We start from the raw sequence: 27,587 nt of genomic DNA, 5'->3' as shown, positions 1-27,587 counted from the left end.
TAGGCCCTCACGTCTGCGAAGGGCCGCAGATATGGCAGAGCTGGCAGCGAGCCAGCGCGGCGCGACGCGACCTCCTGCGCAGCCGTTTGAGTAGATTTAGATAGCACCCCTTCTGCACAGTTCATCTTGTTCTTTTGTGTAATTATGCTAGATCTTCATCTTTTGTAGTCGGAAAACCCTTTTTCAAAACCCTTGGGAAAATGTAGGTGGGGGCACCTACTGGCGCCCTTCGTCCTGATGCTATAACTTACTTTTTCTCTTAGGAACTTTAGTTTACATGTCATAGATCCTCTGAGACTAATGCTTAAACTTTACTGCCCCGACTGATTTGATTATTTACTTAAGATATAAGGGCCCACTGAGTGCTCCCCTGACTACATTTTACCCCGACTCACTTGTTCCTTCTGATTCCAAGACATCTCTCCAGTCTCCATTTGTAGGAAATAGGTTTCTGTCCTTTTTTAAGCGAAACTGTGCATAGTTGGACTCCCTCTTGGATGGATTTTGGTTGGGATTTTATCTTCCGAACATAATGACTGCTAATTGGTTTACGTTTCACTTTTTTTTTCATCTTCTGCCCCCATCATCTAATGAGGTGCGAAACATGTTCCCGGTATTGCTTCTGTATTATGGAGTATCGATCAATTACGTATAGAGGTACATCGAACGATTGCACACGAAATACTACAAATAGAAATAAGGTTTTATTTGTGTGTGTATGTGTATGTATATGTGTATGTGTGTGTGTGTAAACTGCTGCATTTTCCTTTAAGGGTGGGATCATGGAGAAACTGGACCCGAAGTGGGTGGACAACAAAGAGTCGACGCATCGAATCCCAAATGAACGCATCGAGCGATCTGAAAGCTCCAGCAAACTTTTCATTTCCAGTTCTAAATGACGTGAGGCAATACACACACAAAACTTCTGGAGATCACAACTCTTTAGGAAAATGCTAGGCGCAGCAAAAGCCCCAGAGCAGTTGTTAGGAGCTACATTCTATTGAAATCCTGTCACCCGTTTGAGGTTGACATTTGCCTCAAAAGTGATCTTTCTAGTTTCTCAGTGGTCAGTTTTGTTCTTTTTACAATTAAGGCATGAAGGTTGACAAGGAAATGACTGAGGGCTGTTAGCAATGACAGCGATGGTATAGTAGAGTCAAAGCCACATGAAGCACGGTGCAGTTGCGTAAGCTATTGCGCTCGAAGCGGTGCGGTGGAGCGTAGCAGTTAGGTTCGAATGGGGACCTCTGTTATCACCGTTCAATGCTGCAGTTCGCGATGGTCCCATCTCGTTTCCATCCGCTACCGTCGTGCACGTGCACAAGGATGGCGCGATTGAAAGCAGAACGACTGGAATAGCCTTCCACGTCTTTTTTTTTTATAACGATTGGGGAAAGATGAGTGGAACCACGCTTCAATCCGCAATCTGCTATCCGATCTCTACTCTTTCGCTGCAGGTTCCATACCACATTAAAATCGTGATATGTTGGCTTTAAGGGAAGAAAACAATGTTATTCCAAGATTCAAGCTAAGGCTGCCCAGAGTTCGGAGCCGTGCGAGCGGCTCTGCTGTTTTGGTGGCAGTTGAGCGCACTGTTTTGAATAGTCGAACTCTGCGAGCAGCCTAACCTGAACCTTTGCACATCGGAAATCATTCTCTTCAACGAGAAATTCAACAGTATAGATCCCCACAGCGCTATACCTTCGTGCTGGGTTTATTTGTGATTTGCTTCTAAGAACTTCGAACAGTTCCCTTCAACAGCGTTACTTTCAGGCATGCCAAAACGACATGGTCAGAAATGCGTATCCTCTTAGTACACTTTGTTTCTTATGATCAAATCACACTATAATTTCTAAGTATTTATAAGTTATTTCTTCGAATAAGCGGCCATGCTATACACTCGTAGTGTATTGTACTCATCGAATATTTACCAAATAAGCACACATCTATATTAAAGTTCCGTGATATAACGTGAGTGTAAAATCAAAATACAAGCTATTGAGTTTCTCTCTAACATTTGGCTGATCAGTTCCGATGAGTTCGACTTGCGTGTTAGCGTTGAAGATGCAATTGAAGAACTGAATCGCTCTCAAGTATATCAATGAAACGGATATTCGAAATCACGTCTGCGCGATGTACGAGGGAGAAAATAGTGGTCGTGAGTGCCACCTGAGCAAGATAGACATTGGCTCGATTCAATTACGCAAGTTTCTGGGTACCCTTATGACTGCCCGAGTCATCAGAACAACACTAACTCGATAGCAGTACAACACAAAATGTTTTGGTCGTAATCAACATCAAGAAACGTTTTATTACAGATTCACCTGTACAAGGAAACTACATCAAACATACATTTTTAATGAGCAAATGGAAGCTACAGTTCTAACAAGGCTGACTAACAAAACTCTAAAAATAGCTAATTGGAAATTCGTTCGTCTGCCACCTTCGTGAAAGAACAAACGCACATAGTAGGCCATCTACGACTACATACGGAACAAGGGTTAGGATACTACAAGATACGACTGACGCGATTGACGCGCACAAGGATACCGATAGAATGCCTGCGTCTTTCACACATAAATAACTTGGCGAATCTAAAATGAAGGCCATGGTGAACCAATTAACGGGGTAGGATAATGGATAAAGTGAACACCCGAATCGCACAGCATGACGACGAAGCTGAACAACCGCAGAGCGGGGTGGGACCGCGGCACACTATCACAGCAGAGCGAAAGATATTGTTATATTCTACAATTAATCCCGTCCGCCAAAGCTCTCTAGCGACTTTCGAAGCAGAAAACGCATAGCAAAATACGCCAAGCGCGTTCATCACATAACCGTACCAGAAAAAAATGATATAAGATGAGTGAAACAAAATGTAATAAAAGAATATAGATAGTAGGAATAACTTCTATGAGAACATTAGAATACATAACGAAAACACAGTAGTTAGACCAGTTGACGTACAAGCAAGCGGACTTTTCTTTTTGAAAAGTTGCTCATGTGGTCACTGGGCGATCCATAGGTTCGATCTGAAAGAATATTACCGTCAGACAGCTTCAACCAAAACACAAACGTTCAATAAAAGCACAAATTCGCTCAACTCCCTGCGATAAAATTTTATGACTTAGATAAAGACTTTCTAAGAATCAAAAAATGGGCCACAGCTTACTATGAGGTGTACATAATTACTGTGAGAGCGTATACTTCCGCCCATCATGTCAACAGCACGGAATATCTGCTGTACTATCCACTATATATCAACTTTCAAAACAGAGAAAAGTCTGAAGAAGTTACTGCAAAAAAAAAATCACGTCTTTCACTGTAGCGGCGATAGCTACACATCAGCGTCTTAAAAAAACAAACGTATTAGAAAAAAACAAACCATTGAATTATGAACGTTATCTTCCGGATGAGCTAGTACCAAGCTAACATTCCTTTGATCTTGTATTGCATTGTTGTCGCTGAAAATAACATTCAGAACAGATGTGAGATGTGAGACGCACAAATTTTAAGAAAAAAAAAAAACCTTTAAAGGTGGCGTATCACGAAAACGACGTTGTTAAAGTGACTGTGGACAAACTTAGGGATGTAGATTACGAGTATGAGCGTGGTCCGTCTCATTTCTTCTTAACCGTCCAGAAAAACGGTGAGTGTTCCTACGAGGTACGGGTAGGACGTGCAAACTTTGAAAACTACTATTCATAATCTGTTGGGCTGCTGAGGAGACCCAGTTGATTCTCGACCGCTGACTCGTGGACGGGGCACAAAAGTGGGTCATTTTCACACAGCTCATACTAACAACAAATGCCGTTTTCCACACCATTTAAAGGACGATTAGGAGGAATTGAGCAGGGCCACGCTCATAATCGATATCCGGAACTCTATACTTGCCAACAGAGACCTCAACATCGTCAGTTTTATTATATTTACTGATATGCTTGTGATAAAAACTCACTTGAAAGGATCACGAAATGGATCATCCATATCAGGCTCAGTAGTGCGCCGATAAATCGGGTTGTCGAAATTCAGAGCAGTGAATGCACCGGGAGAGTGACGCTTGCGATAATACAGAACACCCTTGAAGGAAATACGAAAATAGAACTTTAGAAAATTACTATGAAGTCTAAAGCAGGAGTGAAAGGAAACCCACCATCACAGCAAATATCGACAACATTAAAAAGAATAACATTGTGCTAAGTGAAAACCCTCGTCCAGTGCCGCCAGACGCAATATCTACTGAAATATTTCAGAGGTAACTGAACTATCGCTTACAAGTATATTTATTTTTCTAGTATCGAAAGGAAGGCATAATACTTACTGGCACATTCTATAAGGTCAGTGGGAGTGTTACCCTCACACATACATGCGAATGGTCTGTCATGCCATACAGTTTCAAGAGCTCGTTCCTTCTTGCGGTACACAGCTCGAGGAAGACACATTTGATCACAACCCGAGTTTATGCACTATAACACAGCATACAACTATTAATCACAGAACTTGTACATGCATTGTACAGTTAGTGAAAATCCACATTTTGAAATAATAAACCTTGTTTGGCAGTGGTGGTTGTGCAAGTCTGTGGTAAATTCTAACGGTCATTGGTGTAGAAACTTTCTGCATAACAGTACGCATTTCACCTCCAGTGAACTTAAAAAAAAGAAACAATTAGATATAGTCGGGTCAAAACGACATGAAACATGGACATTTGCGCAAGCGGCTGCGCTCAAAGCGGAGCGGTGGAGCGTAGCGGTTGGGATCGTGTAAGGATCCACGCTACCGCCACACACCTCTGCTGTTCGCCATGGTCCCATCTCGATTCCAACCGCTGTCTCCACCGCACCGCTTCCGAGCGCGGCAGCTTGCGCAACGGTCCGTGTTTCATATCGTTTTGACCCAACTATAGATAAAGACGAGAAAAAAAGAACAGTAAGTAATCTTTCATTTCGCCGAAACAGTTCTAAAAAAATAACATAGGTATGATTCATAAGGAAAGTTGTATAATTGTGATTGACCTTATTAATAGTGATTACTCCATCATGCTCCCAGTCAGTGTAGTAAATCCTGTCCTCGAACACAGCAATAGAAAATGGATGTCGTAGGTATTGATGGGAATGGAGGATTATCTGGAAGTAAACTAAACTTTATTTCCATATAATGAACATATAACTACTTAATCAGTGAGCCAGTTCAAATAGTTACAAATGTATCTTGTTTGAACAAGTATGATCACTTGAATTTAACAAGTATATTATATTGATCAAAAACTGACCTTTATGTCACGTCCCCAGTAATCGCAGGAGAAAATAGACTTCACTTTTGCGTCTGCCCAGTACACTCGTTTGTCAATGTAGTCCAACGCAAGACCGTTGGGCCACTTGACTCGTTCACCTTTTACAATGACCTAGAACACATTCTGCTAACCACTGCTACAAACTCCAAGTAAATGTCAGCAGAAAGCAATTATCGTGCCTCACACATATTACTTACCGCGACAAGAAATAAAATAATAGCATACTTTCTTCAAAAACAAGCGAAAAATGCTGCTTTTAAGATTAACACATGCAAAAGATCTAAAATTACAAAGAAGACCTTCCTTTTTAACTATTCAAGAAAAAAATGAAGTGCTCATTATCCTACAAATTTTGAGAAAAACTGGTGAAGTACTCGCTACCCCTGAAATTTCTTTTTTTCATTCAGTTTGCAAGGAGATACTTCTTCAAATCGCATGGGAGTTCTGGTTTTGTATGTAATGTGATGTAATGTATCAAACATAGGATTTAGATGCTTCTTGTGATATAAGTAAGAAAAATACTACTGCGAACTTACGGTTCTGTGTTGTCCATCCATGCCAGCACGTTCAATGCGAGCCTCTTTTCCCCAGTCGGTCCAGAAAATTAGGCCCATTTCAGGATCCACAGCTATCGCACGTGGTTCTTCAAGACCGTCAGAAAACAAAGTACGTTTACGGCGTGTCGTCAAATCCATGACATTCACCTCAAACAGTGCGTCTGCAATAAGATCTAATGAAAATTTTCTAAAATTGATAAGCACCTGGTCAAGGCCGCCATCAGTCCAGAAAAGAAGATTATGAACCCAGTCTACAGCTAATCCATCTGGAGTATGCACGTCTGAATCAAGAAGAATGCTCTGCTCCCCATCAGCACACTAAAAAAGTGAATTTGGTTAATTTGTGTTTTTTTTTTCGAAAAGCGTTCCTGAGGAAACCTTTTCTCTGACTGCTAAATGGTGATGGACAGAGTCGTTGCCAATTTTACACATCAAAATTTTTTGCAGTGCAATATCAGACCAAACTAGTGTCTAAAACATACAAAGTTTAAATTTTGAGGACCGGCACTACATTAAAACAACAAACTCCGTTCTCTAGATGAAAATCCATAGCAACAGCAGATCCTGGACTCTGGATGAGAGGAATGTGCACATTTGTAACTAAATCGAACTGCCTTATGGTTGCCCTAAAAGTAATCAGAATAGTACTTCGATGTCCAACAATAACAACAGAACATCACACCTACCTATTGCTAAGAAGAAGAAGTGGATCGCCTCCAAGTGCTCTACATCTATTAGGAACGGTAGAGTTTTGACTTCTACTTAGTTTGTATCCGTGATGACATCTGCACACGTAACTGCCTGGAGTATTCTCGCAAATCTGATCGCATGTTCCCGGCTGCTCACACTCATTGATGTCTGCGAGGAAGGCTTTTAACGAAATTTTTAATTATGCAGTACAATACTGAGAGTGTAACAACTATAAGTTAAGTTAATAGGTAGCAGAACTTTGGACGGTTTTGAATACAGTTAAAGCTTGAATAAGTACTTCAATTGTATGAAATAATACAAGTGACGTCTCTTAATCAGATCGTTGAAAAAAATTAAGAGTGCGCCTATGCGACGATCAAGAAAAAATGCTTCGACAACAGGTAGTAGTTATCTCACTGGTAAATTGCGCTCACTGTGGAAGGGTTCTAGTAAGCAACAACTTCACCAGATTTAGCAGCTATTTGTTTGGATCACACTGATCAAATTGACTCCCATTGACCTTCGAACTGGCTGAGCGAGCGCCAGTAATCCAATCCAAATTTTCTTTGAAGGACTTCGTGAGAAGTCTGACCATTGTGCCGGCGATCCTTCTGTACTGTGCTTAATATCGCGTGGAAACCAGTCGCTCACGACTCTGGTTCAACGGTTGACGTTGAAGCGCATCACGTGTCCTGTCCATCTTATTTTATTTACGTTGGTAAACGCGGCGTCTCTAACCTTCGATCGCTGACGTAAGAGAAAACTTCGAATCTCATCTCTCACTTGGGCGAAGCAGAATACTCCTGGGTCATTCTTTCGATTGCGATTTCGATTTCTATTTCGATTCACTATATCCTCCAAACTTTTACAAGCTCCGCAAGTCGCTCGTTTCCTCCTGCCCCCAGCTCGGGGCTCACTTCGTTCCTTGTGCCCATATCCCGATAAACATAGTTGTAGCATTCAGATATGTTCCTTCCGTTAACTGAAGATAGGGCATCCATCCGAGACCCGTCCGTTTCTGATGAACATCATCTTTCTCAGATTCAGCTGAAGACCGATGCATTCACATGTTTCGTAGAGTTCAGTCAGCATTCAGACCGCCTTCCTGATGCTAGATGTTATCAGAACTACGTCATCAGCAAAGCGTAGATGGTGCAGCTGCCGACCGTCAAACTTCACTCACGTCGTCTCATTTCAGCTTTCGTCTTGCGTGCTGGAGTGTGGCTGTGAATATTTTAGATGAAAATGTGTCACCTTGTCAGACCCTTCTTCACTCGGGTTGATGATGATATTCTTGTAGAATAGAACTGTGCGCTTCATAGAACTAATATAAAGGAATGCTGAGGTGATGCACACAAAAGTCGGGAAGCTTCAGAAGCCTGGGCACTTCGGAATCGGGAGAAAAATGAGGTAAGAGTTATTGAACGCTCCATCAAAAAAAAGGTTGGAGCATCTCGCTCCACGGAAATGAGAGAAGTATCTGATGATCTCTTCTACGTCAACAACCAAGAACTAGAAGCGCTGTGGCATCTGTCAAAGAAACAAAAACAAGACGGTCCGAACACATGATTAAAAGACAAACGTTGCAGCAGAGCCGCCAGCGACTGGCTTCTGTGCGGTATTAAACGCACCACAGGAAACCACCGAGCCATTGGTCAGATTTCTTTACTGAGCCTTTTAAGAAAAATTTGATGCTCTTCGTGCTCCTCAAGACACTGTGCAACGTGATCAGAACGATAAAAGTATCACTGATGTTCTCACATGTTCATTTAGCTACAAGACTTTTGCTCCAAAAATGGGAACTATCATGTACTGGGAGTGCTTCACTCTCTTTCTAAAGCAACGACGACGTTGCCAACACAACCACCTAGAGCTATTTTGGGTAGAGACTCGTGCACCTACTCCTGAAACATTCTTGTCTAATCTGCAGGAAACAAAGTACCGTTGCAACGAAGGCGTTAAGCTCTTCTTTTCTGTTCCATAGTACGGATTTGGCTTTGAACTAGGAACCTATTAACCTCTTTTTACATCACTTTCACCTTGCTCGCGGACACTGTGACAAAGATCATCCCGCCAGAGTTTCATCAGACGTGGTGCACGTACTAAGCTGCATAGGAAGGGTGAATATGGTTATGAGAGATTCTCTGAATGTTTAGAATGAGGGTTAGTGTAGCTCGGTCAGCAAGAAGTACCGCTGTGACCGTACGACCAACGTTCGGTTCACGGTTCGAAGCCGCCCTAGTGCAGACCAAGCCTTTCACCTCTCCGAAATCGATGAATTATCAGCACCAGGTTTGCCTGGAAGTATAAAAACACTTACTTGACACATCGGCTAGCCCAAGTAAGCCATAGTAAAGCTGTATGCACGTTCATAAATCTCACAGTTCTGAATTAAAGTCGAAAGCAAAGCGCATCCCCATAGGGATTGATCAAAGCCATGCACTTTATCCTTAGCACTTTTCTGAATTATTCTGTTGGAATATTATGTACATTATTATTACATGCATGTACATTGTGTATGTTTGGTACCTAGTTATTTGTTGTTATGTTATCCCTTATTATCATAGTTACTTGTTAGGTCAGAGCGCCCAGGTCAGGGCGTATATAAGGAGGCGTCTGCGTATACTGAAGCTTTTGGTCTGAACATAACCAAGCGAAGAGAAGTGGTTCCTCTGAAATCTAGCGAAATCTCCAAAATAAGCCGGACAGCCTAAGATAGATGAGGAAAACCGAGTGCTCCTGAGCAGCGGAAATTGATTAGTCATCGACTAGCTGATGTTGCGGTGGAGGTCACGCGCAACATTTCGAAGGTAGCTAGCAGCTACCAGATTAGGATCTTCTAGTGGTGTCACAGGCAGGGAGGCCACATTTACCCCACGTCACCCATCGACAGGAGCCCTCACATTTATACTCGTGTTATCGTTGATCCTCATCTAATCTTAGTGCATTATACCATGGCCTCGTTAATCTCAGAAAGTTGCCATAAGATACTCAACGAGTTGTTGACCCTCACGAGTCATTATTTGTCACCGGTCATTTCGGATAAAGAATATATTATTTGACTGTGTTGTTTCTGAGAACAATGGTCTACACCGTGAACATTTTCCATCGTATACCTTATTCGTGTGATCGTGAAATACAACCGCCAACCATTTAGTTCTACTTTCAGGCTGCAGTAAGCACTCAGTTCTGTCGTGGAGTACTACATGTTGTATTTAAAGGCATCACCCCACGAATCTGGGGTAGTGCGGGATTCAGGTGGGTTATGCCTACACGAGGTCGTAAATTATGGGAAGGGGGCGATTCCGTTAATTTCTTCCAACTGCCGTAAAAACGGCCCCGAAGATGCGGCTTCGAGCGTTCCCAGGCGCTGTTGTCTACGATGAGTTCGATTGGAGCGCGCCAGCCTTGGCACGCGCCACATCTTGCGGGCCGTTTTTTACGGTAATTAGGAAGAAATGGACGGAATCACACCCCTCTCCATAATTTACGACCCGTATAGGAATAACCCACCCGAAACACTCCAGATTCGTGAGGTGATGTTTTTGAGGTGAGACTTGTTGGTCTGGAATTCCAGAGCATCGTGTATGCTAGAGGTATTTACAATTCGAAACTTCGACATGCACACTACATGGTTTTGTCGAGGCTTTTGTTCCCGCCTTAAGTTCTTCATTAGCTTTGAAACGTACGTCGTAGAAAATTTTGCAGCACTTCGAGCAAAAACCAAAGGCGTGCTTCGGATGCCTCAATTTCCAAGAACTTCAGTGCACTCTCCATTCTCCCCATTATCTGATGCTTCAACGAAGCAATGGTAATTTCCAAAATAGAGGACGTCGTCGTTCGAGGCAATTTTGTTGTTTGAAAAAAAACTTTGAAACAGATATGACCTGCGAATCGTTGGAGGTATTACGGGTCGCTGACATTGACATCGAGCAGCAAAACTCTTCTACTGTCTTTATTTTCTTCCTTTTGTGTTTTTGAAATCGTTTTCAACCCCACTGAATCTTAAGATATTCCTTTTTTTAAAGCACACACAATACTACAATACTTTCTTTTCGCAGAAGAAAACTTTCAATTACTGTTTTGAAAATCATGCACCACAAGATACATCCCATAGATGAAAGGCAACAAAATTAAGGGTGTTGGGATCTCTCCAGAAATTGATGGAGTTAAGGGCGTAGTTTACAAGTCTGAGCTGTCCAGCGGGATATGAGGGCGAAATCCAGTTGTGCAATACCATATGCAGACGTTTTCCGCATGGGATCCGTCCGTGACAATCGTAGTAGTCGCTTTGCGCAGTGCCTATTCTCGCTAGTTTCACCTCCTATGAGGTGTAATAACGCGTGTGCGACGGAGAGGAAAATCAATGTAATCCCTCTTCCTTGAACCTATTCGTTGAGAACAACCTTAGTCTCGCATTTTGCTGTTTTTTTTTAATAAAGAAGGAACACGTACCTTCACACTTCTCGTTAACAGCGCGAAAACCGGCTCTGCAATGGCATATGCGAACGTTCTTCGCATATGATTTGTGACAATCGCAATAGTCACTCTTCTCCGTACAAATTGCTGAAAGTAAGCATGGAAACTACTATTTTCCCAGTCAGCCGGAATGAATGAGCTTACACAGATTCTTAGCACATGTGATGTCATCACCACAATCATTATGGCCTCGCTCCAGACAAAGGTCCTTGTATTTAACACAGATGGGAGGGTCAGTAGGGCAAGAAAATTGTGTGTCTTTGTCGCAAGACTCAACTGAAATATATATTTTCAACCCCTAAAACAGCTGGAAACTTTTTTCTGAACAAAGTCGCAGATCCTTAATCAATGTTCAAAACTACAGAAGTTTTCATTGTAAATGATAAAATCGGCTCTACACAACTTAATCAAAGGCGAACCTGTGCCATTAGTAGGACAGTGCAACTCATCGGAACCGTCAGGACAATCTTCAACCCCATTGCACCTGAGGGTAGCTCACTTCTCAAAACTGCAGCTGAGAAATATCAAAACTGCAAGTAATGCCTACCACTGAGTCTCAGAAATGCAAAGGTTGCTAGAAGGACATCTTCGTTCTCCTTTGACACACTCTCTTGCTGAAGCACAATTTCGCTCATCGCTACCATCTGGGCAGTCTTCCTCTCCGTCACAGTACCACAATCTGTTAATGCAGTACCGCCCAGACGCACATGCGAATTCCTGAAATTGACAAAGATTTGGCTTTTGCGTAGGATATTTTGTATGAAGAGATTACGTGCCGTTTCTGGGTGAGCACATTCATGTGGTGTTTCCGTACAGTTTCGTTCGTCGGAGTGGTCGAAGCAATCAGCTTCACCGTCACAAACCCAATCTTTCGATATGCAACCATCACTCGTGAGGCACTGTAACAACCTTCACAACTCAAATATCACTTTTAACTTACTATAAGAAACAAAGAAACGCTTCTCGACCATTGTATGTATAACATGCTGCAGTAAACAGATGCCAACCATGTTGCGTAACAAGGAACGGCTCCTCAATCAAAACGCAACTCAAACTTCACGAGAAAAACTGCATAGCTAACTTTGAACATCCGTTTGGAATCACAGATCTGTTGCGGCGTTTGAGTGCAGTTCTTTTCATCAGACCTGTCCCCGCAATCATCTTCACCGTCACATTTCCAGTTCTTGAAGATACAAATCCCATTGGCGCACCTGAATAATAGGTACCTTTAAAACATAGCTCGCTACAGCAGAAACCACACCTGAATAATAATCAATAAATGAGCAAATAAATAAATAAATAAAGTAGACAGAAGAGGAAATGCTAGAAATAATGGTAAGAAAATCCTTTTCAGAGTATGCATGTGTTGTCAAAGAAACTACTCACTGTCATAACCTCTTTGCTATAGTAGCTGTAGCTTAGCTCAAATTGTAAGTTAATTTTGTTTGCTTCGTACCCTTTTGAAGATTGTGGCAATAAAACGAGAAACATACTGAAAATCAGTATCCTCGCATTTACGTTTTTCACAGTTCTCCTCATCAGCGCCTGACGCACAATCCTTCTAAACATAAGGACATCAGATTAATGCAGTGATGGTTATAGCAACAAAACAAATAATTAGCGATATTATATGTTCAAAAATAAACCAATCATCCTGCCGAAGGACTGGATGAATTTGATAATGGCTGCTTGATGTAGAATGTAAAAGACATTCCTAGGTAGAAATGGAAAATGATACAAAGGAAAACAAAGACGAACGATGTAATGAGTGATGGCATATCCGTTCCTATCGGCGAATCAAAAATTTTTGACCACACCCAATGTATTGATTAAATCCGTTGTTTAAAAAATAACAGTAGCTCTATTCAAACAAAAACTCTGACGAATAATGACAGTTCAACAAAAACGAACTTGTCCATCACACTGCCACGATTTTGGAATACAAAGCTTGAATTGTCCATCAAACTCAGAGCATGTGAACTGATTCTCGTTGCACTTCACGTCTACAAACAAATATTTCCTTGTTTAATGGCAAATCTATATTATTTGCAGCTGCAAAAAAGCCTGCAGTTTTTTTGGAAAAAAAAAACTTAGGCACGCAGCTGCGAAAGAAAAACTAGAATTTCGAAGGGAATTTTGAAAAGAAAAAAAATACCAGGGCAATCTCGCTCATCGCTCCTGTCTTCGCAGTCAAACTCGCCATCGCAAACCCACCGCGATGGTATACACATCTGGGCGGTTTTAAAGGCCGGGGCTGGTTGTTCCTTCGCGCAGTGAAATTCTTCTGGTCCGCATGTAGCTAGAAGTAAAAGTTAAGTGTAAAAAGTATAATACCTTTTTGTACTATTTGTCACAGTTCACTTTATTTCTTTCTTCCGAGATCTGAGATATCTGAAGTAACTATATCCTATCCACAGTCGTAAAACTTAGTCGTATCGGGGTGACCTGATGCGGCTTCGGTGGAGATGCGTAATATCGCTCCCCACTGAGCGCGGCTTCTTGTCTTATATTTCATGGTTTTCTCCTTTTTTCGTAGAACAGTGCAAAAATAGGACTACACAGTCTTAGGAAAGTCCATTTCCACTTATGATTTCCTGTGCTGTTAAGGCGCCTCAAAGATTGTAATTTCTAAGAACTGAATTCCTCCTACATATCTTTGTTCGACTGTATATGATCAGCGTTTTTTTTTAGTTGTATGCATAGTAAAATCCAAAAGCCCGTTATAGAAGAACACTAACTATGCACGTGGCAGAAATTGGATTCCCTCAAACGATAATCTTCGAGTATATGGCATCAGAAAAAAACTATCAAACTAACAAGAAAAAAAAAAAGAATTTCTTCAGTGTTACGATTACCTTCCATTCGTTTTATCATTTGTGTTGGTAAAATACAAATGGAAACCTAAAGTCTCCTTAGAAGCAAACCCCGCAACTAGTGGAAAACGTCTATTGCGTAATTCTACTCACTATTATCATCGCTGCTATTATGTGAAAGAAAAAAGTGAACAATTGAAATAAGAAAAAGCTCAGAGCAGCTTGTCATGCTTCGTAATGTGATGCCAAGGTACGCTTTCAGCGAGGACTCGACACTCCACTGCGATACAACATGTTTTCTATGAATGTATGGGTATCTTCCATCGAAATATCAAGTCACAAACTTACTTTTGTTTGCGGATGAGCCACATTACGTATGGGTAGTACTTAAACCATTCTAATTTCCTAATATCACTTCCGAACAAATTTGGAAATGCTTGTCTTAAAGCTCTTCGGCACAAAAGATGACCCAGATGAGGAAATGGTTATTCCCGTTAACTCATGGCAACCACATATGAACACAGTCAAATTTCTTCCTATCTAAAATTTAACAACTATTGCTACCATTTAAAGCGTATCTTCTAAATTTCAAACGCAATTGGTATTGAAGAATCTAGTATTGACTGTTGCAAGTGCAACCATGGCCCACTGTGTATTCACATGCGCTACGAAGCCAATTGGGCATAAAAGAACAAAGAAGTGTCAACAGTTATATCGTACTGATGTGGAACACAGGAAATTTGGCGTATTAACAAACAGTGCTACTTCATTTAAGATATGTGGATGTGGTCGTATCTCATAATATTCTCTCACAACTACTCATACCTCAGACACATGCGATTCAAAAGCGCTTTAATTCGATCCACAGGAACACTTTAACGTCTGGTCGTGATGTTTCTGTGAATACCGGTAACTAACAACTTTGTACAACAAAGATCGTCCTCTTGTTGCACACCAGTGTCAAAAACGACTAGTAATTGAAGTGATGTTGCTTAGATGTGTCCCCATCTGTTGTTCAGAAACACCAACCGCTTTTTTTGCACGAAAGCGGAAATCACCGTGCTTTTAATTATGAACCACCTGACTGTTGATAGGTGATTCGCCGCGTAGTAGATCACAGATCATTATTAAAGGCATCACTCTACGAATCTGAAGCGGTACGGATTTCAGGTGGAGTACTCGTATACGGGATAGTAGATTATGGAAAGTGGGTGATTCCGTCCATTTCTTCCTCATTGGGGTAAAAACGGCTCGGAAGATACGGTTTCGGGCGTTCTGGCGCACTATTTAATACAAGGAGTTCGACTGTAGCGCGCCAGCCTTGTGCACACGCCTCAGATTCGGGGGGTAATGCCTTTAAATTGTTAACGAAACTGCCAGTAATTTCTACTTGTTGTAACATATTGTTTGAGTAATGGACCGATAGAGTTGTCTTTCAAATTCAATCTTGGTGGTTAACTCCTTCGTAATCTCGGTTCGCACATGCATAAATGATTCTTGAAATGGTTCCCTTAGAAAACAGTGAAGAATGGCTAGCCTCAATAACTGGATTTGGCTCGACTACTGCTATTTCTGAAGACCAAACCCTAGACTAGTATTTGATCTTCAGTATTCTTTGAAGTATTCTTCGAAAAGAACTCGGATTTCTTTCCAGTTAGAATCTCTAGGCATTGGATAAGATTACAGATCACATCCTACGAAGAGATTTGTAGCTAGACATATCGTAACATATACAACCAGTTTCTGCCTGAGACGTAACGCATCAGGTCGAGACAATACGTTGGGCGGTGGACGAGGTGAAGTCTTACATCCATGGCCTTGTTTTCCACAACTGACAGTGGTTTATTTGCTACTGTCGAAAGCCCATTACTAACTCATGTTCTCGCTAGAAAAACGAACGACTCACTCGAGCAATTTTTCTCATCTTCTTCATTCTTGCAATCTACATCACCGTCACAACGCCACGACTTTGGAATGCACCGTCCGTCGTTACACGCAAAAGTTTCGTTCCCGACGCAAGCTGTAACAAAAGGATTTTAGGTCCATATTAGTAATGAGAAACATCCACCAATGATATGACAACTTTTCAACGTGTGTACAATGTGAAGGACGTTGTACTAGTTCCAACACAAAAATGCAAAGCACATGGCGGTTCACAATACAAATACGTGTTAGCAACACAAAAGTCAAGAACGAACGAAAATACTTGTGTAATCCATAAATCTTACTAACGAAGAATGATGAAGTGACCTCAAATTTAAAAACATTACAGCAGGTGCTTTCGGAAAAGGAGCAAGCATTTATTAACAATCGACCACAGATCTGCTTAGCTAGCAGCTTTTCAAGTGTAAGTGAAATTGAAAGCACCGTATCCCGAAGTAAACATAGTGTTGAAACCTGGTGGAAAGCATATACTTCGGGGTGTAGATTTGAATATGAGCGTGGCTCCTATCGATTCCGCTTAATCGCTCTAAACATCGCAGTAGGAACCGCCTCAGTCCCTACAAGGTATGTTGAAACGCACCACCCTTCCACACGCTCCGGTTCCCGCAGCAGCCTACTCATTGCTTTTACATGAATAGACTTCTGAGGAGACCCACTTCATTCTCAATCGCTTGTGAATGAGGCGAGTGCACGATTATGGCGCGTTCTATTTCATTCGTAGGGACGAACGCCGTTTCCCACGCCGTTCTTTAAGACCATTAGGGAAAGTTGAGCAGGGCCACGCCAATATCTACGCGCCGAAGTCTATATTTTCCGCAGGATTCCACTACGTCAATTTCGTGATACGTGAGCAACAAAAAGCCAATTATCAGGTCACACATGTAGAGAGTGGTATTCCTATAAATGAAGAGAAGAGATGCCCTCCAGAAGAGTTTTTAATCAAAGTCAATTAATTCTGCAGAAATCCGATCATTTGAAACGCTAAAGTTATGAAAGAAATGTCGGGATAAGAAATCACACCCAAATGCACGAAGTAATAAAGTCGAGCCAAAACGAGTTGACTTCTGATACAGTTACAGCAGGTGTGCTCGCAATGACACAATGAGACAGACTCTCGTTCAGTTTCGCAGGCAAATTCGAGCCAGTGGCCGCTTATGCAACTGCACCAGAAGCGAGACGAATTTCACTCGACCACATGAACAGTGAAATTAAGAGCAGCTTTAGGGAAAATTGAAGAGATGTTGATCCCCACTAATGGTAAGTAGGGTGTGTTTAGTAACGAAAGCACGAAAAATGAAGAACTTCCTCTGCAACTCTAGGAATCAGAAAACTCAAACGGACACAAAGTACTCAGACATGTGCGACAACCACGCCGACAGTGTTAACTACGTACAACATGTAGTTGTAGAACGCTGAGATTCTACACCCACACATAGTTGCGATAGGGAAGAGCCGACCCCCTCAGGTGAGGGGGTCTTTCTCATGGGGTGCAGCTCAACTGATGAACATCCCTTCGCCAACCGTCAAAAGTGAGAGGGGTCCCTTCGCCAACCGCCCAAAAATGAAGAAGGTAGAAGCACCGGGTCTGACTATCGCATGTATGAACCCACAGTTTTGGATATTGTTGGCGTCACTGAACGAATTGTCGAGTAAATGTCATCACGAGTCCCACAAGTTCCTAATATTTCATTGATCCTTGGATTTGCCTTCCTCTTCTGTTTTGCTTGTAACAAGGTGCATAACGACATCTACCTACCACTGGAAAGAACATCTACACAATTTTCCTAAACACTACTAAGAATTCGGGGGTTTCAAATCGTGTACATTCGATCTAATGTGACGATAATCACTTTATAATCCCTCAGCATCAACTGAAAACTATCTCAGCCCACACGATACTGAACTTTTTCCGAACTGACTCTAGAACAAAGGTAAATGAAAATGAAAACATAGTAACGAAATGCACAGAGCCTCTGCTATTGATCGAACTTTATTTAGAGAAGAGTGGAACAAAAAAAAAAAAAAAAAACAAATACCTAGGACGGACGGAATCACCCACCTCTCCATAATCTACGATCATCCATTTCTTCCTAATTGCCGTAAAAAACAGCCCGAAAGATGCGTTCGCGGACAAGGCTGGCGCGCTGCAATCGAACTCATTGTAGGAAATAGTGCGCCGGAACGCTCGAAGCCGTATCTTCGGGCCGTTTTGTACGGCATTTAGGAAGAAATGAACGCAATCACTCTTCTCTCAATAATCTACGATCCCGTATACGAATACTCCACCTGTAATTCGTACCACCTCAGATTCGTGGGGTGATGCCTTTAAGTTTAGACCTCGTACTTGAAATTTCTTGTTTCTGCAATACAAATAGTAGTTGGACCACACAGTCGTACGTAAAACATACATTATTATTTACGAAGAAATGTTTGCATGAAACACTTTTAGTTTGGCAAGTATAGGAATAACGAGAATTAGAAATGAAAAAAAAATGAAAATGGTGGCTGACAAAACTTTGTTTGCGAACCACTGAGAGCAAATAATGCGAAATATATCAATGTCGGTCAATACTCTGTTGATCACTCGAATTGTGCGCGGTGCATACAGGGAACAAAAACAAAACGAGAACTGCTTCCAATTTCGCTCAAGACCACCGCAACAACTTTTCGATCGCATCCATCTCCGACAGAGTATGAATGTGCCTGAGGAAAGCGTTAATGTGCTAGCCGATAAGTGGATTTTACATAAGAACAGTTCAGAACAAAGAAGTGCAAAATATGAAGTGGTGGTTATATCAACTGTCGCAGAGCAAAAAAAAAAAAAACCGAAGTCAGACAACATTCTCCTCAAAAACAAACCCAGGCTACGTCGGTGTGTACCAGACAACAAGCCGTTCACACCTCCATCGGCAGATCTCCAGTGACCAGCTAAAAGTTGAGCGTAATATGATTAAAAACAGAATTCACAAAACAAGCATTGTCGACACAGACACCCATCTTACGAGACATTTTGACTGACGCAAGACGTACTATTGGTATATGTCAGATAGCAAAAATACGTTTTGCGCCGTGCATTCGGAATGCACAAAGTTGGCAGTTAAAGGCATCACCCCACGAATCTGGAGTGGTACGGATTTCCGGTGGAGTATTCGTGTACAGGATCGTAGATTACCGAGAGAAGGGTGATTCCGCCCATTTCTTCCTGACTGCCGCAGAAAACAGCCTGGACGATACGGCTTCGAGCGTTCCGGCGCACTCTTTTCCACAAGGAGTTCGATTTGGGCGCACCAACCTTGTTCGCGCCGCATCTTCCGGGCCGTTTTTAACGGCAATTAGGAAGAGATTGACGGAATCACATCCCTCTCCATAATCTACTATACCGTATACAAATACTCCACCTGAAATCCGCACCACCTCAGAATCGTGGTATGCTGCCTTTAACTAGGGGCCTTAGAAACAGAATTCGAGGAATTTCGGATTCAGCTAGATGCAGTGGGTGCAGGAGAATTTAAATTCCTCAGTTTTTCCAGCTGGATGTCGCTGTGTCATCAAACAAGTTGTTGCAAGTAAATTAGTGTTGTGTTTTTGAGGATTTTCTAACTCTACAACTTGCTTTACACTTTTACTGCGGTTGGTACGAAGCAGATGCTGATTACTACTGACTACTGAGAAGAACTTGACCTACAGAACTCCAATGAACTCTACCTTAACTGAATTGTGAGGACACGCATTAAACTCAAGCATACACGTACTAGACGAGTGAAGATTGGAGCATTCTACACTGGCTTCGCTTCCACAAAAGAAGTCAAGACTGAATTCGAAAGAACGAACAGATCGACAGTCTCCTTCAGTATGCTGGCCTTCAACAGCGCTGCATACCATCATGTATTAGTCCATATTTGTATTACGCACCACCGGAAACAAAGACACGGGCTGTGCAGTTTGCAACGGAGCAACTGCATTCATAAGAGGGAAATATGTCAGAGCGTTTTAATGGTTTCTAAAGGCTAAGGATGTTCTAAAGACTTTTAACGAAGTTATACGAAAGCGTGAACTAAAACTAGAAGAACCAGAGCCAGATACATGATATTAAAAACTTATCCAGTCATTCAAAAGTCTACTGCAAAACGAATAAACCTCAACGATTGTCGTGCACCACAGCGCTTTTCTTCGGGAGCACCATAACGATTAGTTTACCTGATGAAGCAACTCTTTATAATCGCATGAGTGATATGATGAACCACGCATTTTCGTTCCTTTACCGTATTGAACTGTTCCCTGAACTTATGCCCTAGAGACCTTCGACGTTTCGCATATGTACTTGCAACCAGAATTTCTGCTAAAGCTGTCTTCAAGGCTGAAAGCCGACAGTGACTTCCATTAAGTAATCAAGTTGGCTTTCGTTTTCAATCTGTTAGCGCGCCATCTAGTGGTCACAGTCCAAACGTGTGTTTTTGCAAATGATATTAGACTTAGTGTGATCGGGAGACTCAGTAGATGATGCCCATCCGTGTAACCACTTATTCAAGAATATTCGAGCGTTCAAGAATAATCTTGAAATGACTCAAAAAAACTTACGGACATGCACAGTATCAAAGCGTTCGTCAACTTTCCTCAGTCTTTTTAAGCTTCCTTTTAATAAAGGAAAATGTTGGAGCTGTAAAATAGATGGCATAGAACAGACCACAAGTAGGAAAAGAACTTGATAGGATTCCTCTTCATTTCAAAAATATTCAGTTCTGGAACAAAACAATGAACAAAACGATCCAATTGGGTTGATTAAAAGCAGCATATTACAAAATTGACAGTGATGAGATCTCGCCATAGGTGTATAGGATTAGTGGGTGCAGTTTACGATACTAGTGTGATCACGTTCGATTCGTTCTGGCAATCCAGAAAAAGACGTGAGAAACAGCATTGGTTGCGCCGACCCCGATGTGACTAGCTACATGTAGTAAAATTGGTTCAGAGATGGTGATCCGCAACTCGTCGCGGAACGCCATCGTTTGCGACTGCGATTTTGCTGCTTCCGCTACTTATTTGAGTTACATTAGTCGGATTGTGCACGTCGGGCGAGGGAATTCCCCGCGTTCTCTCGCACATCGTAGGGTGGATAGGTGCCGCCACGACTACTTTTCCCGGACTTCTAGGTGGAACTGAGCATGGTTAGACTCAAATCCGTAAACTAGACCCTTACCCCGATCCAGTCGTGGAGAGGACCGACACCTTCAATTTTGTCTTTAACTGCCTTTAACAGCTATTTATTTTATTTATTTATCCACAAAAGCAAATTGAGATTCAAATGCAACAGCGTAGTAGTCAGTGATTTGGAGAATTACATAATCCAGGCTTTTTGCTCTCAATTGGTAACTGCCCGCTCATCGTACATATAAAGCAGAGCGGCTAGCGCAAAAATCATGTTTTCGCTGTTCGAGTACTTTCCTCTAAAACAACAACATTTCTACAAGTTCTCTCTCCACTATTTCTAGATAATTTCCTCTCTCTGTCACGTTCTTAGTTATTAGGACAACATTATCTCACCTTTTTACTGTCGTTTTTGTATCTCCTATATTCGTATACGCTCATTTGATATGCTAACGAAGAAATTTCTTCAATTATTATGTAGTTTTTACCCCCAGCACTAATCTACACTATGTACGGGAGGCAACAACACATAGAGGAAGTCATACTATTGATTCTAAGTCAATACGATTGAAGTGAAGTTCCGAATGCGATATCCTAAAGGTTGCCCGCAGGCGCTGGCTGTTTAGTGGTTATTGAGCGCACGATTGCGGACCAGTGCGGGTGGCGCCCTCCGCGCGGCTGTGAACTCTGCGGGCAGCCAAAGGATTTTTTGTCATTGTTACTAAACATTTCCAGCTTCCAAGGCCTTTCATAGGTTACACTCGAGCGCTATGAAATGGTAACGAAAGTGGGGGTAATGAAAATTATTGTGTCTAACTATTTTGGTTGTGGCTTCGAAAAAAGAAGGCAAGCTCGATCCATGAATGAGAATTCACAAGGCTTATGATAGCACAGCTGAATTAGCCTGCTAGACAGTAATTAATACGCATTCAGCCCAATAATGCACCTACATGAAACGTAAAACTACATCGATCGTGATTGACCTTCTTCACATTTCTTTTTTCTTCAGCCTTATAACTCCGAAAATTAATTTATACCTAGTATGCAACCAGTGAGCCTTCGTTCAAGCAGAACTTCAGGAAAAAAAATAGAGCACACTTCTCTCCAGGGATAACCAAGATAAGATTACAAAGGAAAAAACGACGCCTCATCTCTATCTGCACGATCACAGGGGGGACAAGCACAGCACAGCACTTATCTTCATTATCTAGAATTCTGTACTCCAAAAAAGGACAGTCGATACAAGAACAAATCAACACAAAGGAAACCACTTAGAGCAGAGAATAAAACAAACAGTTAATGAACAAAAAGGGAGGAACTCTGCATTACCGAACGAAAAGGGAGGAACTCTGCAATACCGAAAAAAAGGGAGAAACTCTGCAAACTTCACTATTATTTAATAAGAAAGTCTATATCAGGACGAAATGAATTGGACTCAAAGAAGGTAATCAACCTACATCGAAGAGCTGGTTTTGCATGAGACTTAAATTTACAGCGAAGACCGGAATTGAATCTGACTTTTTAATTTTTTCCATAGTATAACGGAACGGCAAGCAGTTCGAATGTTCTTTTGTCTTGAAACCTCGGCATATTCTGTCTGTGTTTTGCTATAGTGTGCCTACGAGGTTTTTAGATGGAACCTAAAAACCTCGTAGGCACACTATAGCAGAAATCAATCAGAGCTAGGAATGAAAGTAACCATCAGCACGCTGCACCTATAAGCAGAAGAGCGTTACCCCCAACACCATTTCCGCGCAACTTTTATAAAGAACCCGAACCAGCTCGCGAAACAGACACAAAATTTAGAATTCTATTATCTGGGGTGTTGTCCGCTTATAACCATCATAGACGACTCACCCTTAACAATCTTACGCGCGAGCAATGGCAGGGTTTGAAGGAAATCCGCGAAATGACTACAAGAAGGGACATACACCTTTCAGTAAGCGATAAGGGTGGGGAATTCGTAGTCATGTCACAGGCTCTTGATCGGGAAATAACAAATCTTCACTTGCAAGATGAAACGATCTATCGCCGCGTAACAGAGAAAGAATTCCTTGTGCAGTGCAAACGCTTGAATCATGTATGGATGACTATGGGAAAATCTGCTGGCCTTGACGAACGATTTGTTAGCCGCCTAAAGCTTGACAAACCGACCTGCCCTGTGTTCTACAGCCTCATCAAAACGCATAAGCTGAAACCCGATGAGGTCAACTCAACATCAGCGGCCACATTCAAAATCCGACCAATAATAAGTTGTGTGGGAGGACCAACGGATCGCATTTCGTGGTTTCTTAATAAAATCGTGAGTCAAATTTTGCCTAAAATACCATCTCACTTGTCGAACACGCACCATTTCCTTGAGCGATTACGCAGTGCGAGAGTTGAGGGCAACTGCGTAATAGAGTCTTTTGATTTAACCTCACTCTACACGAATGTAAAAAACAGTGAGGCGCTGCAAGCTCTCTCTGAGATGATAGATTTATATGGTAACAACTTGGAAACATATGGACTAAGTAAATCTCGCATAATAACGCTTATCAAGGAATGCCTGAATTGTAATATCTTCAGGTGGTCAGGAAATTATTTCGCGCAACTGAGAGGGCTAGCAATGGGTCAACGATTAGCACCAGTACTGACGATCTGCTTCATGAGCAGAATCGAAGAACCAGTACTTTCGCGTAGACCAATAATGTATTGCAGATATATTGACGACTGTTGCATCATAACATCAACACAGTCCGAAATGGACGAGTGTTTCCGAATACTCAACCAACAATCGCAATATATAAGACTCACACGAGAAACCCCAAAAGAAGGATGGCTTCCGTACCTCAGCACACAAATAAGTACTTCAAACGGCATTATTAGAGTAAAGTGGTATCGCAAAGAAAGTTGCAAGAACATCATATTGCACGCCAAATCTGCACATCCGACTGCAGTAAAACGCGCAGTGATTCGTAATATGTTCAAAACCGCTAGTGAAGTATGCACTGGCAACCAAGAACGACACGAATCACGAAGACTAGCCTTGAAAATCGCATGTGCCAATGGCCATACAGTACGTCTGCATTACCGAATAACCCGCACTGTAAATAGCAATATTCCGCGCGAAAACAAAATTTCTCTTTGTCTTCCTTTTATCTCTGACAGTGTCAGTGCCGCTGTTCAGCGCAGCATTATCCAAGCACAATTACGAAATGGGGGTAATATATGAGATTGAGTGCTTGATATGCAATGCAACTTACGTTGGGGAGACCGGTAGGAATCTTGGAGTGAGGATTAATGAACACATGGCCGGAAAACGACGAAAAAGTTTGATAACACCACTAGGAAGGCACAGACATGAGGCCCACAACGGGAACGATTACGATGTGAAATGCGTTATACTGGCTCACGAAACAAAAATATCGGCAAGGAAGACGTTGGAGGCGTTTTTTATTCTTAAAAGAAACCCTTCAATGAATAATAGGAATGAATGCTTGTCCATAACGAATGAGTTCTTGCCACTTGTACCGCTCTGTGACCTATAACCGCCTGATATTCTGTGTGTAGATCAAATAATCTATGTCGTCGCTGGTGATCTACACGCAGTAATACTCATTCGCTGGTACACTGAGTGACAAGTGCGTGCAACCAGCCGCGCCACATCCGGTGGAGCAAAACGTAAGACCATTTTCAATGTAGATAGGTTTTTGTTTTCACTACCCTGAACGATTATCGAAACACTGACCCAGGGTGGTGTGGCACTTGACGGGATAAACGTAGCATTGTTCCAGTCATCCTCTATTTAGGCCTCTGAAGACGGCGAAAAAGCCGAAACGTCAGGCAAATAAAGGTTCCATCTAAAAACCTCGTAGGCACACTATAGCAAAACACGGAACGGCTAGCAACCGCAGAATAACATAACTTGTAGAATTCTCTGTTATGACCACCATGTAAACCCTGATGTGTCTGAATTATGAATAAGACGTACAAAATGAGCGGCTCATAATGAAAAGAGATCAAATCTGGCTTTATATTCTGATTATATTTTGTACTGTAATCATTTTTACAACGTTCACCAAGGATTTTCTATGCTATAGGAAAGCCATTACATTTATTTGGTATGTTACCACAGCAAATAGCATCGCTGATGCAGGTCTTAAACAGAGGTCGGCATAAAGTATTATTACGACTATTACTTTAAGATTTCATCAGTATGCGCTGAATCTGCATTGAGAGCAGAACTATTCACAGTAGAATCAAATGTCCACTCGTCTATTAGAGTGACTTAATTCCTCCCAGAAAAAAGTCGTAGGTTGCTTTATACAACAAATACAAAGAGCATAGCCGTAAATTTTCTACAGCTGAAAACTGTAAAAATGGGTGTTTTTACTTTGAACTGTTTTGAAAGAGGGCATTGTTACTTGTCTTGAAAGTAGATCCTCGTTAAGCTTGAACTCACTTCTGACATTGGAATCTCTGAAGGAGAGTCGACGTCATATCAGAGTGGAAACTATTAAGGCAAGATAGATAGATAGATATAGATTCGATCAAAGGTTTCGCTTCCGAGATTTATTTCGCACTAGTTCGAACAACTCAGAAAAGTGCAAATAGATAACTAACGACCTTGTCTACTTCACTGTATCCCTGTCATGTCAGACCAGCCACTAACGATTAAAAAATAATTACAAAGAATATTAGTTTCAGCATGTTGAGCGTTCATATCATGAATTAATAGATGTGCAGGATCCTACACCCGAGACAATCCCATGGCGCAAACAACTCCATTTGATTACGTCTGCTGAGTATATATATATATATATATATATATATATATATATATATATATATATATATAGTGATGTGGATATGTATCGAATGCACTGATGTAGAGAGGTCAAAATGACCTCTCCATATCAGTACATTCGATAAAAAAAAGCTCGAGAACCTCTGAGAACCCCTTTTCACGGTATTTTCAATAATTTACAGTGTTCGAATATACCAGTGATGTCGTTGAGGTATAGTAATCCCAACTTTATAAAGCTTGTTCGTCTAAGTACGTCTATGTAACTCCATCAGGAACGAGTCGAACAGGTACGTGGGGAAGTTTTGTCTTCACTCTTCATAAAAGCTAGCACAACTTGATTTGAGGTTATAGTACCACAGCACACTTTTTCATGTCAATTTGTCAATATTCAAACTGTGCTCGCGCACCAACAAGCTCCAATCAATCACTTGTCGACTGACTCGTTTTTCAATTTATCGCTGCCTCAAGAAACAGGAAGATAGAAAACAACCTACTGAAATCGATTTTTCGCTAGTTAAAAGATTCAGATCTACAAACAACCCCAAAAGAGGTAACCCACCTCGCCGAGCCGAAGCAAATGCTAAAATAGCCATCAACGCCACCATCGTGTGTGTCAGAATTGGCGGAAGCCCCATCTCGTTGATCGACGACACAGTCCGCTATGTCGAAATGTTCTAAAATTACTTGAACAGTGAATGGACGTCCAAACCCTAGCCACACAAAGCACTACATATACCATTGCAATGAAAAGAAAATCAATATAACCACAAGTTTGCGAAATGAGTCATGATGAATATCGAAAGCACCAGAATACACCATAGAGAGAAGCCTATGCGGCTGAAACCTTCAGAACTGAATGTTTTCAAGCACCATGTGATGAAAATCAGCATTCAGGAAGGAACTAATAGTTCCTTCCACAAGTTTGGAATTTAAAAAATTGTAATGTGAGAGTTCCAAAAAACGAAGATTCCTTCAAAAAGTACAGCAATGAAAGCTATTCCGTATTAGAGAGCAATCTGCATTTACTCACCAATGCTCATTTGTTGCACAAAATTCGTCTAGAACATGAAACAGGACAGAAACTTTGAGGGAAGAATAGCCCAATGATTAAAGGTGAATGATTATAACGAGATCACCCCTGGAAATCACCATTCCTTGAATTTAAAAAAAAAAGAAATAAGCCCTGCAACCACGAAACCCCTCAATGGAGGCAAAGTTAGCTAATAAATGAATTTGCAAAGAATGATTTGCATTCTCTCACAGACAAAAAGCGTGAAATGCAAGACAAAGTGTGGGGAACTGTACACAAGGCCAGTATAAATACAAGTCTGTACACAGCCCCTGCTCTGGGAAAAGCATGCTGAGTCAGTCACCACAGCGGCCTGTGCTCGCAACCAACAACTCATCGCAACAATCGATAAAAAGCACTGTATCATCCACGGGACAGGTGAGTCACTAGATCACTCTTTAGCGTTTGGATTACTCGTTCCCGCTTTTTCAACGAAATGAGTGTAGCAACTCAACAGCACGGTCACTTTCTTAGCGTATTCAAATGAGATGAAAGAATGTGAGAAGTTATGCACGTAACGTGACCACAAGAACCAACCCTTCCTAAGAACATCCATCAAAGATCCATCAGGAAGTTGAGATCGAGTTATTGGCTTCGTACAGACTGGGTCGGTCACGCTGCGACCGCTAGAAGTCTAGAAGCTACGAATTGAGGATTCCAAAAGGACCGAATTAACGAAACTCATCAAGCACCACAAAAGACCAACAAGAATCCAGAGCTCACATAGAAACGCGCACTAAAGACCAATGGCACTTGAGTTCGTGCCATCCCTGAAAGTGATTCCACTCCAACACCTAGCTCAGGCACC

General features: G+C 41.7%; 1 protein-coding gene across 3 annotated transcripts; it reads right to left on the bottom strand.

The window, feature by feature from the left end:
- Positions 1-2,999: 2,999 nt before the first annotated feature.
- On the bottom strand, positions 3,000-27,547 carry RB195_018907 (uncharacterized protein; the record flags this gene model as incomplete). Of its 3 annotated transcripts, XM_064186536.1 has the most annotated exons (28): positions 3,000-3,032; positions 3,386-3,464; positions 3,959-4,080; positions 4,154-4,239; positions 4,322-4,466; positions 4,552-4,650; positions 5,016-5,126; positions 5,273-5,404; positions 5,830-5,997; positions 6,055-6,168; positions 6,229-6,321; positions 6,377-6,476; positions 6,537-6,708; positions 10,996-11,106; positions 11,164-11,295; positions 11,439-11,503; positions 11,567-11,736; positions 11,796-11,918; positions 12,101-12,230; positions 12,513-12,580; positions 12,931-13,022; positions 13,175-13,318; positions 15,739-15,852; positions 18,636-18,704; positions 19,529-19,647; positions 26,270-26,384; positions 27,317-27,413; positions 27,503-27,547. In XM_064186536.1, the coding sequence occupies 28 exons, from the start codon at positions 27,545-27,547 to the stop codon at positions 3,000-3,002; spliced, it is 3,048 nt and encodes a 1,015-aa protein (XP_064042415.1). The 3 variants fall into 3 exon arrangements, with proteins under 3 accessions (XP_064042415.1, XP_064042416.1, XP_064042417.1); XM_064186535.1 differs by lacking the exons at positions 18,636-18,704; positions 19,529-19,647 and having other exon boundaries at positions 15,739-15,774; positions 15,848-15,852; XM_064186534.1 differs by lacking the exons at positions 19,529-19,647; positions 27,317-27,413; positions 27,503-27,547 and having other exon boundaries at positions 26,270-26,345.
- Between the last annotated feature and the right edge of the window lie 40 nt (positions 27,548-27,587).

The sequence above is a fragment of the Necator americanus genome, chromosome II, assembly GCF_031761385.1.
Source record: "Necator americanus strain Aroian chromosome II, whole genome shotgun sequence".
NCBI lineage: Eukaryota > Metazoa > Nematoda > Chromadorea > Rhabditida > Ancylostomatidae > Necator > Necator americanus.
The sequence above is the reverse complement of the archived record's forward strand: the minus strand, read 5'-3'. Positions and strand labels throughout refer to the sequence as shown.